Raw genomic sequence first — 16,652 nt, 5'->3', positions numbered from 1 at the left:
AAAAGAAGCCTAGGTTGATTGGCACCTCTGAAGACATCTGCACTCAAGATACTGCAAGAGGTGCGACATGTCCAGACTTTGTTTCCTCTTTGAGATGATGTTATAAGCATAACAGTTCAACCAAGAGAAGAAAATTGTGAAGAAAGCTTCATTTGCTCTACAGGGCTACTACTTACGCTACTCTTTGTGTTTGTGCTTTCCCATATTTATGAAGGATTCAAGTTAGGTAACCCAAGGAATAAAAATCTATTGCATAGGGTGAAGCCTACATAATAATAGTGAAAGACTCTCCCTAGTGACACACTGATGGTGGGCTGCTTCTTTTCTGTGGAAGATCCAGCTTTTGGTCAATCTAATATCCAGTAGCCTGAGTGGAGATACATATTAGAAGACCAAGTGATTATATGAAAATTTGCTATTGTCACCTCTTGTTGAGTTTGACAGTGGTGAGGCACTTGTGGGGATTTAGAGAAGCAGTGTGCACTGATACTGTCCTGCTAGCTGGAATTGACAATAAGTCTTCAAGATTATGTGACCATGCATACATACCTTCAAGTAAGATATGATCAGCCTTTAGAATCAATGGATATCTGAGGCTGTATTTGGTTGCTTAGATATGGGTGTCCCAGAACATTTGAGATGCTTGAAAACAAAATGCCTGGCCTTCAGCTGCTGCTTCAGAAGCGGGAGGCCTTCCCTAGGTCCTGTGTTTATCTGCCATCCTCGTGTGTCTATCTCAGATATGCTAGAGTACCTCGGATGGTGCTGGACATGTATTTTTGGGCAGTTGAATCAAAATCTAGATCCTCCTTGTCTCTAATAGCATCTTAGATAACTCATGAAAAGCAAAGTTGAAACTCTGAATCTGAGAGCTGGCAACTCTGCAGTATTTGATTCTGTTACAAGTCCTGGATTTTGTACCTGGGTTGGACAGATATGCCCAAAGGAGTACATAAGTCACTAGCCCAGGGTCTCAAAGCCAGACTGCTGATGCTTCTCAAAAAAACAGGCAAATATGGGTTGGATGGTTTAAAACTATGAGTTACAATACTATAGCTACAATGCTGCATGCTGGGCAATGAAAGCAAGACCCATAATTCGAAGAATTAATTATCCTACTACATGTGATAAGGTTGCTTACGATGCCCTATTAATTAGATGATGGTAATTTGGAGCAGACTGGTTTTGTTGATGGGCTAAATAATTTTCTGAAGCACATGGTCATTATCAGAGATGACATATAGGGCAACATGATCATATGTTACTTCAACCTTATCCTCTGTTTTCTGAGCTATGTGATATTTGAAAGTCAGTTATGCACAGTATCTGTATGTTTTCAGAGGAAATGGGGGATTCACTTCTGAACATTTTATTACCCTCTACCTTTTCTTTCTGTGTTTCCTCCCAGTTTAAGACCATATGGGATTACTACTCAGATCTTCCCAACATGCACCGAAAGTCAGCACAACAAAGCAGAGTGGGAGGCAGGGAGAGTAAAAGCTTGATTGGCATGTCCTGAGGACAGGACATCAACAAATCCTGTTACCTAATGTGTTATAAGGAGGCGAGCAGGGCAAGACCCCTGATTCTATACATCTTATTTGGCAATGGTCCCATTGTACATAACAAAGAAAGTGGGACTAATGAACCACATGGTCATGGTTAATTTGTTGAGATGTGACCTAACCCCCATTTTTTTAATATTTGTTTATGTTGTAAACAGAGGACTGGGCCGTTGCCAGGCATAAATACATATATAAAATGGATCCTTTGTGTTATTCTATGTCTGTGGAGCACTGACCCTGAATTTGACAACGTATAAAATGACAGTTATTCTGGAGTGACTGTTTCTGTGCTCTTATATGGTAGATTATGTTCTACACGTTCATCCAAAACATCTTGCTAAAAACTAAGGCTGTCAGTTTATGATTGTGTCAAGGTTGGTTCTTTTGTGTGTTCTTATAATCTTCCTGCAATGTCTCATCATTTGTCTCATATAACATGATTCACTTGTACAGGTTTTATAGCTGTAGAGAATGACAAGTGTATTAATGTGCTAAAAGAAAATATATTAAAGCCTGGCTACAAGCCATTTATTATTTATGCTGTTGATTCTTTTTACATCCACGGTAAATATTTTCTAACATCAATGATGCTGCAAAGATTCATCACCACAGACCTGCATTTTTGAATTTTATCTTTGCTTACTACAGTCATACTTCATCTCTAGCAATAAAGGATGTCTCCTGTTTCAAACAAGTGAGTCGATCAACGGAAACAAAGATCTGTATTTATCTGTGTCTGATATCCCTCTCCACATACAACAATTTGCAACTCCACACATTCTGTGTAAATTTCAAGTACATGCAGTAAGGACCAGATTTTGATTAGAAGTGTAATATTCAAATTGAGAAGTGGTTTTCTTTAAGTCTACTCATGTAGTCAAGTAGATTCATTGTTAGAAGCCGTAGCATGGTGTGACAGAGAAGATAGCCATATATGACATTCCTATGGTAGTTCTAGAGGTGTACAGTCTCTGAAGATTTTTAAACTGTCATCAATTTCTTGCTGCTTGAATTGTCTTGCTCCATATGGTATGAGGCTGTCCTGTTCCCACTCTGAAAATTGCATTTACATTCATTGCCAGCATACCTGGAATGAGAAGGAAATATAAATATTTTACCAGGTAATGGTCATGTTGTCACTGAATTTGAAAGTTCAGCCAGATCAGTTTTTGAGTGCATGTTGAGAAGGTGGACCTTCAGATTTACGGTTCAGAAGCCACCCTGGTAAATTAGTACCTTCCTTAAAGTGTATGGTCTTTCATTCCTTACATAACTGAACAGTCCCACTAACTTTAAGGTCAGATGCTGGAAGGTCATTACAATAATTAAGAATTACTGGGGAGACATTTTTGAAACAGAAAAAGGAAAGATGAGAAAAAAAAATATTGTGCCATTTGAAACCCTCCTGCCTCATATTTAAAGGTAACAAAAATGTAGAGGTAGACACTAAACTCCAAACTAGAGCAGTTGGGCTGTGTGAGCAATTCATTGTTGACCCTGTCTGCCTCTTGATTGTCCTCCAGCGATTTAAAGACTTAATTTCTACAAATAAGAGAGGTGTTTTTTAATCCTTCTCCTCCTTCATCTTTCTCTCTATCTGCCATTCTCCTATCAAAACCAGGATAGGTTGATTAGAGATGTACCTGAGTCTTTCCCTCACTGAGGATGTGATGAACATCACAAAGTGTTCATGGCATTTCACATGAACCTGCATTAACTCTGTAAGGACCAGACAAAAGTGAGGTTCAACCAGAAGGCATTGTACTTGGCTTGTAGACCATTAGCACCCTTTTGAATCAGTTATTTGTATGTAGCTGTCTTGCTTATCTCATGCTCCAAACACAGATCCATGACTCTCTTAACACGCTGATTTACAATGTTATATGACAAGTATGGATGCAGTTTTACTTGGATTAAAAGAAAGAGTCCTAAAGAGTGAATATTTTGGACCATGACTCCACGTGATACTTCATATTGGTGAGGTAAAATCCTGAAAGCCAATGGAACTGAAGTAAGAAGGGTATTGGTGTAACCAGGTTGTTTGACAAATGATGTGCATTTCTTGTCCTAAGCCTTGTGTTGCATACCAGAAGATATGGGTAACTATTGTGCCTGGAAAGCATGAGCTCTTCACATTAATGAATGGGGAACCTGGGTGATAATACAGTCACTGTAGTGGGAAAAGAAGGCTGGATGAGGTACAGTGGGCTTTTCTTTCTCTGAGGAAGGAAAATGAGCAGAGAACTAGTACTTTACACACACACACACACACACACACACACACATATATCGGGTACTGAAAAACAGTGATCTCTTGATTTTATGGAGCTTGAGTGTCTGAGGAGAAGAGGTGCTTCTAGCAGACACGACCAAGGAGCAGTCAACTGGTTCTGGAGGTACTGCCACCCCACACAAACACATGTATTGGCTGCCTGAGCCTGCATAGAGCTGATTTTTGGTGTAACTGGTTGAACATCCTTGTCATCCTTGTTAGTCACTGTTACTGGGGCAAACTAAAAGCTATGCTCTGGCTAATTCTACCAACCATGAGTTGGGTTGGGTTGGAGATTGAGAAACAAGCTGTGTCACAGTGGTGCAAGGGCTGGCATACAAAGATTTCCACTACCAGGGAATACTGTATCCCATTTAGGAGCAGAGCTCATTCCTTTACTAGAAGCACCTCTTCTTCTAGAGCTATAGACCACTTTCTGATAAAAGAGGCTTACTGAGCTGAGTATGTGTTTACATGTTTGTCTGCCTAGTTCATTTCCACAACCTTGCATATTCAGATGTTCTTACACAGATTGGTTGTGCATATGCATGAGACAAGCTCGAGAAGTGGGCCTGTGTGAACCTCTTGAGGTTCAACAAGGCCAAATGCAAGGTTCTGCACCTGGCCAACCCCCAGTATCAATACAGGCTGGGGGATGAAGGGATTGAGAGCAGCCCTGTAAAGAAGGAATTGGGCATACTGGTGGATGAAAAGCTGGACATGAGCCAGCAATGTGCACTCACAGCCCAAAAGGCCAACAATATTCTGGACTGCATCGAGAGAATTGTAGCCAGCAGGTCGAGGGAGCTCATTCCCCCTCTACTCCAATCTAGTGAGACCCCACCTGGAGTGTTGCGTCCAGCTATGGGGTCCTCAGCACAGGAGAGACATGGACCTGTTGGAGTGGGTCCAGAGGAGGCCACAAAAATGGTCAGAGGTATGGGACACCTCCCCTATGAAAAAATGCTGAGACAGTTGGAGTTGTTCAGCCTGGAGAAGGCTCTGGGGAGACCTTACTGCAGCCTTCCCGTACTTAAAGGGAGCTTATAAGAAAAAATGGGGACAGACTTTTTAGCAGGGCCTGTTGTGATAGAACAAGGAGTAATGGTTTTAAACTAAAAGAGGGTAGATTCAGACTAGATAGAAAAAGAGATTTTTTTATGATGAGGGTGTTGAAACCCTGGAACAGGTTGCCCAGAGAGGTGGTAGATGACCCATCCTTAGAAACATGCAAGGTCAGGCTGGACAGGGCTTAGAGCAACCTGATCTAGTTGAAGATGTCTCTGCTCATGGAAGGGGTGTTCAACTAGATGACCTTTAAAGGTCTCTTCCAACTCAAACTATTATATGATCATGGAGGTGTACTCCATCAGCAGAGAATCAGCAATGTCAGCATCTACAATATTTCTGTCAATCTTTCATTGAATTGCATTGAATTTCATTGAATTGTTTCTTTTATAAAGGGTGACATTTTCACATCAAATGAGTCAAAATTGACATGGACAGGACCTGTCTAGATCCAACCAGAGGGAAACTTTCACTAAGTAGTTAGTTAATTGTACCTAGGGAAAGTGAAAAAGTAGCTTTTCATCAAGAAACTGTACTAAAACTGGGAAGGTATTATTAAATAATAGTGCTAATTTGTGGACTGAGGAAAAACTTTTTCATTCAGATTTACTCCTAGACAATTTGTTCATCATAATTTATTCTTGGTGTGGGTTTTTCTGGTTGTTAAATGTTTGGAATGCAATAGTATTATCTGTGTGGTATGTACTGCTGATTTTGGAAAGTTAGCTGAACTGAAAACATGGAAGGAAGAATCACTTTAGATTTAAGATTTTCTAGCTCTTCTCACTTAAATGAAGAAATCACTCTCTTAATCTTGAAAAAATACTTATTCAGGACTGTTGTTTCAGTTGTTAACCATTATGAAGTACAGATTTGAAATTAAATTCAGCTTAGTGTTCAACTCTGTAATATCTGAACCATTTGAAAAAAACTTCAGGTGTTTATGCTGGAAAATACAGGGCAGCTTTAGGAACATGAAATGTTTAACAAATTTAAAAGTAGTTACTTTTTGATACTGCCTTTCTTTTTGTAATTTATTAATTGATGCATTCCTCCAAAAATTCTCAAAACTCTAGCACTCAAAGCTTCCAGCCAAGTTTTTGATTCCAGTGTAGTAGGTGCTGCACAAATAGTGTGAGAAAATAGGCAAGGCAGACAGTAGATGAGAAATGAAGACTTTTGGTCAGGCGATGTGATTTTTTTCCCTTGCAGAGAGGCAGCAGAAGAAAAAAAAAAAAATCAACATACTGGACAAATACCCTATTCACTGTTCAGTTCTGCCTCGATTGAAATGGCCACTGGGCTCAGCGATGTCATTGGGCACTTAAAAATTCTGTCTTCTGAGAAGATCTCAAAGCCATCACTGAGAGGCTCTGCTTGAGGAACAAAAATCAATTTTCTGAACTCAACTGCACTGTCAGGAAGAAGTTAAGAAACTTAAAAGTGTAGAGTTGACGGTACTTTGAGGGATACATGTCTATGAATTGCCTTAGAGGTTTAGAGCACTCTTTGAAAGTTCAAAAAGTAGGGTTTTCTCAAAGCCTTGTTTAAAGACAACTGGTATGTTGGTGGCAGTCACATTGTGTGGATGATGCTAATGAAATTTTGTCTCCTGCTTTTGGGATTAGAGATGCATGGCACAAAGGTGTTGACAAGGGTCAATTTTTTGGATCGCAGGTTTTGCAAGAAGGCTTACAATTGTAGGAACATTTGCTTGAGATGGAGATCGTGGCTCCAAAGAGAGAAACAGAGAGATGCATTCACTTGCCACAGAATGTCATGCTGCCTAGAAAGTCAGGACATTTACTGTTTATGTGGGGTTTTACAAATTTAAAACAAAAATGTTCATCCCAAAACCACAGTGGCACTCCTTCCTTCTCCCCACACTGCAATTTGAAAATGTTAAAAAAATCTCCAGATTCACAGATGGCAAAATAGCATCCTGGCTAGTTCTCTCATCAGTGCATGTTGTTAATTTATTTGTCATTCTAACTCAGTGTTTTTTTTCTTTTTTCTTTCACTGGATAACACAATTCTTTTGGTCCTTGAAGAGTAAAGAATAAAGCCCTTCAATCTTAAATGGGTAAAGTCCAGGAACTCGGTGTAAGCACCATGTCTGACCTAAAGCTGAGAACACAGATTTTAAACAGAAGTTCATTTCTGGATCTCTTTCTTTTTGTCAAAGCTTTTTTTATTGTCCTTGCCTTCTCTTTTTGCCTTCATCTCTGCTTCTAGCATATATCCTGACCTTGCTTTTCTCCCTTACAAGTCAGTTTTCTGTTTGCTTCGTAAGACCCTTCTGAATCTGTGATCCTAGATAATTCTCCTTAGCAACTTTTGTAAAGATTTCTGTATATCCTGATGTAGCAAGTCAGAAAGGCTGGTTAGGTTTAAGCTGCTCTCCAGCATGTCCCAGAGTGCAGAACTTCACCCAGTTCCCATTGTACTGACCTTTGATTTCCCAAAAGATGACCAACCATCTGGTCAGCTCCCTCCAAATTTCCTCTCATCTTTCCTCTTCCCCAGACCTTTCTCATCCTGTTTCATAATGACCTCAGTTTTTCAAGCCCTTTGCTCTTCTCTCTCTCCCCACATTGTGGTTTCCTTGCTTAGAGGCTCTTCCTCTTGCTTCTTTGGATCGGTCTGGGTGCTCATCCTTTCTGAAATGCTTGCTCCCTGCTACCACTGGAAAATGGGAGAGTGGCCTTTCTTTTCCACTGCATATGTAGCTGAAAGATGTGCTGCTTCTGTGCCTTGCTTCTCCCAGGCTGGTTTCCCAACCCTTCTCTCACTCTCCTTACTCTGCCTCTCCTGTAGGTGGTTACTCCAGATTCCTTTGTTCTGATGCCTTTTTTCTGTCAGACCATCTCCCTCAGCCCAGCTTTTATTATTTATTTCTCTTCTTGAGAAAGGCCTGCTCAGGATCCAATACGGCAGCTACTGGACTGGGTCCCTTCTTACCCGTCCCCGTCCAAGCATCTCTGCTCATCCTCAGTTCCACACAGTAAAGGCAGGAATTTCTTTCCTTCACAAAAAGACAGAGGAGTTATACTCATCTGATGTCTTTTCCTTTTCTCCCTGGCTCTAATTTACAGCGACTATTTTTGCAAAAGCTCTCATCCCCGAAGCCAACAATAAAACTGTGTGTGTGTGTGTGCGCGCGTGAGTGAGAAGGGAGGGAGAGAAAGCAATACAACAGTCTGGCAATGTGAGGCGGCACTGGAGAGCTGCTAGACCAGGGGAGCTGGCTAAGAGACGCAAGCCCCTTACTCTGGGCTCAGTGTGATCCCATTGGTTCCTGAGCTGCTGTTTTAAAGCAAAGAAAAGCTTGGAGGATTGAACTGCACAGCCAGACGCAGACTCTCAGCCAAGTTGTCAGCACGCTGGGAGGAAGAGAGGCTCACACACACGAGATTGCAGGGTGTCCGCAGCTTGATGTTCATTTGTTTCCAGAGAGGAAGAAAGGAGAGGGGAAGAAATCCCCCCGCGCCGCCAAAAAAAAACCCAAAACAAACCAAACAGAAAAGGGGGAAGGAGCCTGATCTAGTCCGGCAGTCTCGGGAGGAGTAATGGATGTGACCATATCTCAGTTCATCTTAGAAGAATTTGATGTCAACTGCAGCCTCCTGGATCGTTTACAAGAGACTTTTTTAGAGAGTTCCTCTATCCCTTTCCTGGGCTTTGATGGTAGGAAACATTACCTGGCGAAGGGCTCGGAAAAGCTCTCTAAGTGCTAAAATTCGGTTTGCTTTGTGATGCAAAGTGTTTCTCTTTAGTGCTTTCTCAACTGCTTCTTTTTCCCTTTCTGTCTCCCTTTTTTAACGCAAAAGGTCCGTACTGCAATGCCACCACTGATCAGATCGGGACCTGCTGGCCCAGAACCTCTGCGGGGGAACTAGTAGAGAGACCCTGCCCCGAGTTCTTCAATGGGATCAAATACAACACCACAAGTAAGTACTACTCCTTTCTTTCTCTCACAGATCTGGTGTTGAGAAGGCACCTGGGGAGACCTAAAATATATTTTCTATTTAAAAAAAAAAAAAAATGTTTTCCTGAGAATCAACATTTCCTCCACATTCCAGCCTGTATGTTCAAAATTCCTATCTGGAATGATGGAGATTGCTCAAAAGCACAGACTTTTGGACACTTGACTCCTTTTTACTTCTGTATTTAGGTAGATCTGGGAAAAAATATCCTCTGCAATCTAAAGAGAGTATACTGTGCTTTGTGTGTTTGTTCATGTGAATATATATATCCAGCTGAATGTATTTGTAGCAGTGCTTCAGCATTTGGATAGTTAAAGGTCCTTTGGCTTGGGAAGTCTTTAACACCTAAGAACTGTATTTTGAAAGGACTCTCCCTTCCAGAGCCTGTCTATGTAAACAGGGGGACAAACTGTGCTGAAAGTTATATCTAACAAACAGAAGGCTGAGGTCTGGAATCTGTTTAGTAACTTCATCAGTGCTTGTCTTATGAGGGTGGAATGGCTGCATCATTACTGCAAGGGAAACAGAGGATATTATGAGGCAAATAATATTCAAAGCGAGGGAACATGGGGGCTCCTTAGAAATCTCTTAGAACTGATGCTTTAGTCTTAGAGGTAAACAATCATGATGACTCACTAAAAATTTATTATTCAGGCTGTCGAATGCAGGCACTCATTTCCTTTTCCTTTTCCTTATCTGTTCGATAGTCTTTGGACCTTTCACTAAGAGTTTTTAACATATTAGTTCCAAATGCATGTACTCACTTGTTTGTCACTAGTTTTCTCAGACTGCTTGGTGTGCTTTTGTCTATGAGGATATTTCATTCTGTGTTTCACTCTTAATTGTTGCTGGGGTGTCAGTAGTCTAATTTTCATGTATTGTTAATTTTGTGGGGCCAGCATTCTCAATAAGTCCCATAAAAGAATGACTCTGTCATCTTAGACCTTTTTATCTTGTTGAAAGTGAATTTATTCTTTCCCCAGCTCTAGGTGTCAAGAATCTGGTAACTAGACAAAAGTTTTGTATATTTGCTATGCAAGACAAAGCCCTTTTCCAGATTTGTTCTTAGGGACCAGCTTCTGTCATCCCTGACTTTGAACAGAGTAAGGTAGTTACCTCAGAGTACTGCAAGATCATCCTCAAACCCTGTGTTCTCTGACCTGCACTCTTTGCAATAAAATGGATGGGAACATGCAAAGGGATGGGTTACTCTGTCTTTGATTACAGCAGGTTGTCCACTACCTTTACAGCCTCAGTTGAGATCAGAAGAAAATTTCTGAGAATTAAGGATAGCTCAGACAAGAGCAAATGTATCAGAATGAACCTTAAAAGAACAGCCACAGAAAAGGTACCTCGGAGTAGTATGCCTTTTTTTTTTTTTTACATTTCCTTTTTGAGGTGGGGATGTCAGTATTCCCACTGCCTTGTTTCTCCAAAAGGAATGAGAGGAGGAGGGAAAAAAAAATGCACTATGGATAATTCCTTATTTATATAAGAAACGCAGTGGAGAGAATTTAAATGCTTTTCCTGTGCATGGGAGAAAAAAAAATCTTGAATACTCCATTTTATTTTGATAAACTTTGTTACTGCTTTCAGTAGTTCATCAATGACCTGATTTAAAGATCTTCCTTGCTCCTCTTCTTCACAATTGTGGCTAATGCTTATATTACAGGGCTAATAATTTTTTTTAAATTCATTGCTCTTAAAACAATGGCATGTTAATGACTGATGAAAATGTATTATTGAAATGCTCAAGCATTATTTTGTCATAGTCTGGGGAAGTGGACATTTTTCTTCTTTCAACATAAAATGTTAGTTGTCACATTGAGAAAATGCGTGTCCGCAGGACAGATTGGTAGTGCATACTGGTGCGCAGATTTGGTAGCGTATGTAGCTTGCAACAGAGAACTAAAGTACACTGAAGCCACTGTAGGTGTCTTTCAGTTGATCTTACACCCATGTGTGTAGCTCCTCCAAGTTGTGGCGCAGAAAAGGAAGGGAAGGACTAGACTGAGATTTGAGTCAACCTGTAAAATCAGTAGCTTCTTGGGCGATGGTAGCTGGTGATTAAAGCTTGGGAAAGCTGTAGGACAGCAGGTTAATATTCAAATACAGAGGTAAAATCTCTTTTGTGGTTTGAAAGATGTGGCAATTAGTACATGCAGAACATATCCAAAGTTTGCAGAGGCCAAATGCTAACACATCTGACTACTTTTACTTGCATGATTTCACCAAGTGAGTCTGTGGGCTGACTAGAGGGCCATTTGTAACGAGACTCAGTGTGCTTAAAACCTAGACTGTGGACCTCATGCAGAGAATAAAATAATGACAGAAAACTGATACAGAATGGGAAATGGATCTTGCAAATTTCAGAGGTGAATAATCCACCTGCAAAGTGAAGGTTCGATCAGGAGATGGCTTGAAGCAATGTAATATTTCTGCCTAGGATATGTAGTGTAGTTTTATCCTGTTTTGTTTTGCATTTTGGTGAGGAAAGGAAGAAATGATAGTGTGTAATATTGTACTGAATTGATTTGAGAGAGAAATCAGACAAGTTTAGAAAAAGCATGTGCAATGCCTTTCTTCTGCTAAGGGCTTATACAGCTCTAGGTCATAACTCAGCTATTTATTATACAGTCATGCATCCTGTGTTTGCAAGCTACAATAGGAACTATAGTGTATCTTTAGTTTGGTTTTGTACGGCTGTGAGTATATTTCTCATTCTAATGTGTATAAAACTTTTGGATCAATTTCATTGCCTTTTTCTTGGTTTTTAGAAATGAAGCTCTCAAAGATTCCAAGTTTCTACCAGTTTCATAAAAGTAGCTCATCAGCTGGAGGGAATGAACCCAGTACCATTGCCCATAAATGAAAGCAATGTAGACACTAGAAAACCCAGACTTGGAAGTGCCCAAACTGTATAAAAAATTTATACCAGATTGAGTCAAGCACAAGATACGGATCCATGCAAAACCAGGCTGCCTGAGTTCTGGTTCTCATGGGGCTATTTCAGTGCCTTATCATAGTCTCTGTGCATTTAGTGCATGGAATTCAAGACAAAATGCGACAGATAGTTCACATCACCACAGATCAGCTCACCGAAGGCTTTGGATGGACCTACCCTGGCTTGGTATCTATCCTATATCATGCTCTGGTTGTCGCTCTAACTAGAACCCCTGAGTGCTTGGGTGGGGAATACTCTCAAACTCTGCAATATGCCAGCAAAATTTAATGAAAGAGTATTTGAGTCAAAAAAGAAGAGGAACTGATGCATAAAAAATCCCCTCCTGTTTGCCACTATAGAATAAACTGTTTGCATAAAATATTTCCATTCTAACTGCAAAAAAATCTCCGTGGTGATTTTGTGCCTGTGTCTGTTTCTCTGTGTCTCTTGGGAATTGCTGAGTGACTCAGATAAGTTTCAGCTGGATTCGTAAAACAAAGTCTGTCAGTCTGTGAGTATTTTTCATCTCTGACACTTTGTTATTTTGGTGATCTTTTTTCCTGCCTCTTTATTTGGGAAGTCGTGCTGACAAATCAAGATCTGGTTACCCTGCAGTATGATTTGGGAATATAGGCAAAATGTTCTTTGACCAAGGATCTGAAAATGATGCCATCCACTTACAACTTAGCAGTTTTGCTGCAGAACTTGTGTATTATTCTCAAAGAAAAAAAAAAAAAAAAAAAAAAAAAAAGGGGAAAATGTGTTGGTGCAGCGTGTGGCTGTGCACTTGTCTCTGCTAGGTTCTATATTTAGCTAAAGATGACAATATCATTGCTGCCCTCTAGATGTGTTTATGCTTTGTCAGTGTGAAGCTTTTATTCTTGTTTTAGGAAAGAGATTAATTCACTTATTAGGATATCCTGAAGCTTGATTAATTCGGCAAATGGGCAGTAATGAGACTTTTTGCTGCTTGCAAAAACGTGGTTGTGCATATAAGTACTTACCACATGTTACAGGCTAAAGTATATCTACTTTAGCTCTTTACTTTGCATACAAATCACCTGTGCAGTGGGGAAAGCCAGGATTAGATGTTCATCTGATGGACAATAAGCATTGACTCCGGTAGCCCTAGCTGCCTGATTTGAGTTTGTCTACAACAGCCAGCGCAGCGGAGGGGTATTCTATGGTGAGCCCTGTCAGGAGCTGCTCAGCTTGGTTTGTGCTGGATGCAGGCAGGAGATGGAAGCACTGGAAAGCCTCCAGCTTGCGGATTAGGACACACAAATCTAGATTTTGCAATGTAGGTATCAACAGCTAATTTAAGTATCTAAGGTATAATACAAGTTAATGGAGCTCTGTTTGCTACAGGGAATGAAGCCTAGAGAGTTACCGAGCTCAGACTAAATGTATAGATTAGTTCAGTAGCCCATGCAGAAGTGCTAGTGCCATTATGTCAGGGAGTATTTTGCTTTGTGTCTAGCTCCTGTTTCAGAGGGTCCAGGCTTTGTGTAGGTTTGTATTTTATCTTCAAGGCCACATATAGGTGTTGCACATACTCTTAAGACAAATGATACAATGTCTGTGTTTAGGCAGCTGAATTCATCCCTGGGTGACTGTTCAGCTGAACTGAACCCACACCTGGGGATTGAGGGCAGACTGCTTTTGTGATCAACAGGAACAAAAGGTCTCTATAGCTCTAATTCCCTCACTGCAAATCCTGCCCCCACACCCCCCCACACCACCACCCCCCACACACACACCCAGTATAGGAAAGCTCTTTGACTGAGATATCCACTTTAGATGAGTGTTCCAGGTATCACAAAATGCATCCTAATCTTCTCCAGGCACTATGCTGCTGAAAACAGTCACATAAGCACTGCTAACCTTGCACTGATGGGGGTTTGGTCCCTCCTTGCCTAGTCCTTATTCTGAGGGTATGCACAGCACCTTTTCTTTGGTGGTCCTATACCCAGCTGCCTTGTTGAGAATGATTTGGTGAGAGTGGCGGCTTAGCAACTGGGCTGTTGTTCACAAGGATGGACATGGGAGAAAGAGCCATTGGCACAAGTATCACAGTAGTACCTATTGACATGGCTTACTCCACACTGAAAGAAAAATTCCTACAGTTCTTTGTTGTTGCATCCTGAACAGAGGCAAATAATCTTTTGTGTGGTAAGGGAAGGATAAAGAAGTGAATTAATAGCTCTTCTGTTTTGCATCCCCTCTGCTTTTGAAAGAGGTTAAAAAGAGCAAAAGGACTAATTTTCATAGGTTAAACAGCCATTCTTTTTTCAAGATCTAACCTCTGCTGCTTTTCTTTCTGATTAATTATTGTTCAAAGTTCTTCTGGACAGGTGGCTTCAGTTTGCATATAAAACATGAGTCTAGCTTAGAAATCATTGGTCACAGAGTCTTATTTATACTATGTGGGTAAGACCTGTCCTGATAATTACAGAAATGTGCACTTTTATAAGTGGCTAGCCTAGAGGCTCAATTAACATTTTTACTTGAGTTTTATGTTGTGTATTTTAGTGTCTTGAGCCCTTCTGTTGTTCATATCCACATAACTTAGATTTTACTCAGAGGTTATTCTGGTTTTATTTCTAAAGGGTGCATTTTTGAAAGCTGAATCCCTTTGTAAAAGACAGATACTTTTTATGCTCTCATAGCCTTTCATCTTTGTTGGAGAGAGAAATAAAATGCCCATCAACGCAGCCTTGTAAGCATGAGTGGAGGTACAGCTGAGTGCAGTGAGGAGATGCAGCTGAGGTGTGGGCTGGGGAAAGGACAAGGTGAGAGGAAGCATCCCAACCTGAGAAGCAGTAGATGCAAAGCAGTTCTGGTGCACTGCCATTTGGATTGATGGGCTCTTTATATATTTAAAACACATTTCTGAAATAAGAGTTTCAAAGATCAAATACACAGCTTTCTCTTTTTGCTAAGCAATGCATGTTTTCAGGCTCAGAAAAGTACTATGAAGCCCTAGAACTACTCCCTCCTCATCTCTCCTCTGTAACCTTGTTAGATGTCCAGAAGGCTTTTATTCCACTGGACTGTTTAATGGCAAAAGGAGATTTGGGGTAAGACTAAATGCTTTGTAGCCAATTTTAATTATGAACTCACTAAAAAAGGTTCTGCAGTTCCGCAGAAGCCATGTTTTAACCATCCTGGGGTGACCGACACAATATTATCAGCTAAAGAGTCCAGAGCACATAAAGGTTAAAGGAAGGAGACAGATGAAAAATCAAGCACGACAGAGAAAAAAGAAAGCCAGAAATGGAATTCTGGGGGAGGAAGTAAAACATAATTTTTAAGCTCATAAAGCTTCTCTCTGAGGACACTAAATCTGCAGTTGCTTAGGATATTGACTCCAGTAGCACTGTGTCCAGATCAAGATTTCAACCATCTTTGTTCTTTTTCTCATGCTAGTTTAAGTTGAATTCACCCACAAATACAGCAGTGGGAGACTCTTGACTTCAGTGCCTGCACAGATGCAAGGGGCTTCACTTTTTTTTCCTCAAGTTTTTCTTCTTTTTTTCTTTCCATTGTAAAATGTAATTTGTGGTAAGAGATCACTGTGATTGTGCAATTTGGAAGAAGAGTGTTGAAAATATTTAAAAGGAGGAATGAAAAGAACCCATCTTTCTTGCTCCTGCTAATATCATCCTGTGAAATATGTGATTTCTGCGTTGAGCACAGAATAGAACTTAATTGCATGCAGTAAAATAAGATTGTTAACGTTACTTCAGGCGTGTTCAGGGACCTTTTCTCCAGCCAATTAAACAACAATTAGTATTTTCATTGTTCTCTAGTAAGTTATGAGATGGCTTTGCTATGATCTTGTATCTGATTGGGATTGTTTTAAGTTTAGGCTTGACATTTGAGGCGGACTTCACACATTTCTCAGAGCCGGGATTGCTGCTGCGGTTCTGCACCAAGCCCACCTGAATCTCTGCCAAAGTCAATCAGACCTGACAGCAGCAGCAGGAGGCCCAGTCCCTTGCTTTACCCTTCAGGGTGGTGACCCTGAACTTGTGGCAGAGGGGCCATCACCCAAGATTTCTAGGGAAAGTGACTTATCACAGCAAGAGAAGGCTCTTAACCTTGTGGCCTTCAGGAAAGTCAGCAAACAGAGGGTTGCCCACATTATTATGGAAGCTTCTGTGACCCTCTCTCTAAGGAAGCTGCCCCATCCACCTTTCTGTAACTTGCATGAGATAGTGAGCTGTTGTCTAAGCTGACAGCAACTACCAGCTGGCAAACAGATGGACTGAGGTTCAGTTTCTTCCCACAAGATAAGTATTAGACAATATTTGCAAAATCATACGCTTCTGGGGCCAGGGGGAAGAGGGAATGGCTCAGGAACATATGGGGAAGGGAAAAAAATACATTACGAAGGGAGACAAAGCAGGAAGTTCTCATCTCACAATGTCAAAATGAGAGAAAAATCCCACCCAGCTACATCTAGTGCGGGCATTCTCTTGTGGATATGGGATTTCTTGTTTTATTCTGCCCTGTGACACATTTTCTGTCCAGCCAAGCTGTGGGAGGATGAGGTCTGAAACCCTGCTGGGGAAGGTGGAATCAGGCAGTTCTCTCCAGGCGCTGAGCACCTGAGACTGTGACTGACTGGATTTCAGCCTCTCTGTTTATTGTCACAAAACCTTAGGTAGTCACTGAAGGAATGGTCATCCGTAATTCCTCCTCTCAGCCACAGGGTGTCACTTAAAGTGCAGGTAAACTGAGTGTCCACAGGCATTTGCCTTGAGTCACTTGGGGGTGGAAATGATGGATGGGGTAAAAGAAGCTGGTGTGAA

General features: G+C 40.9%; 1 protein-coding gene across 1 annotated transcript in view; it reads left to right on the top strand.

The window, feature by feature from the left end:
• Positions 1-8,127: 8,127 nt before the first annotated feature.
• The window catches only part of CRHR2 (corticotropin releasing hormone receptor 2), a 109,028-nt gene continuing 100,503 nt past the window's right edge, over positions 8,128-16,652 (top strand). Inside the window, exons 1-2 of the mRNA XM_026841612.1 lie at positions 8,128-8,592; positions 8,736-8,855. Coding sequence (XP_026697413.1) covers positions 8,475-8,592; positions 8,736-8,855 — 238 coding nt within the window. The 5' untranslated portion in view covers positions 8,128-8,474. The remainder of the gene's footprint in view (positions 8,593-8,735; positions 8,856-16,652) is intronic.

Source organism: Athene cunicularia (genome assembly GCF_003259725.1).
Source record: "Athene cunicularia isolate RWA chromosome 2 unlocalized genomic scaffold, athCun1 chr2_part1, whole genome shotgun sequence".
Lineage (NCBI taxonomy): Eukaryota > Metazoa > Chordata > Aves > Strigiformes > Strigidae > Athene > Athene cunicularia.
This window is presented reverse-complemented; position numbering and strand designations above follow the sequence as displayed.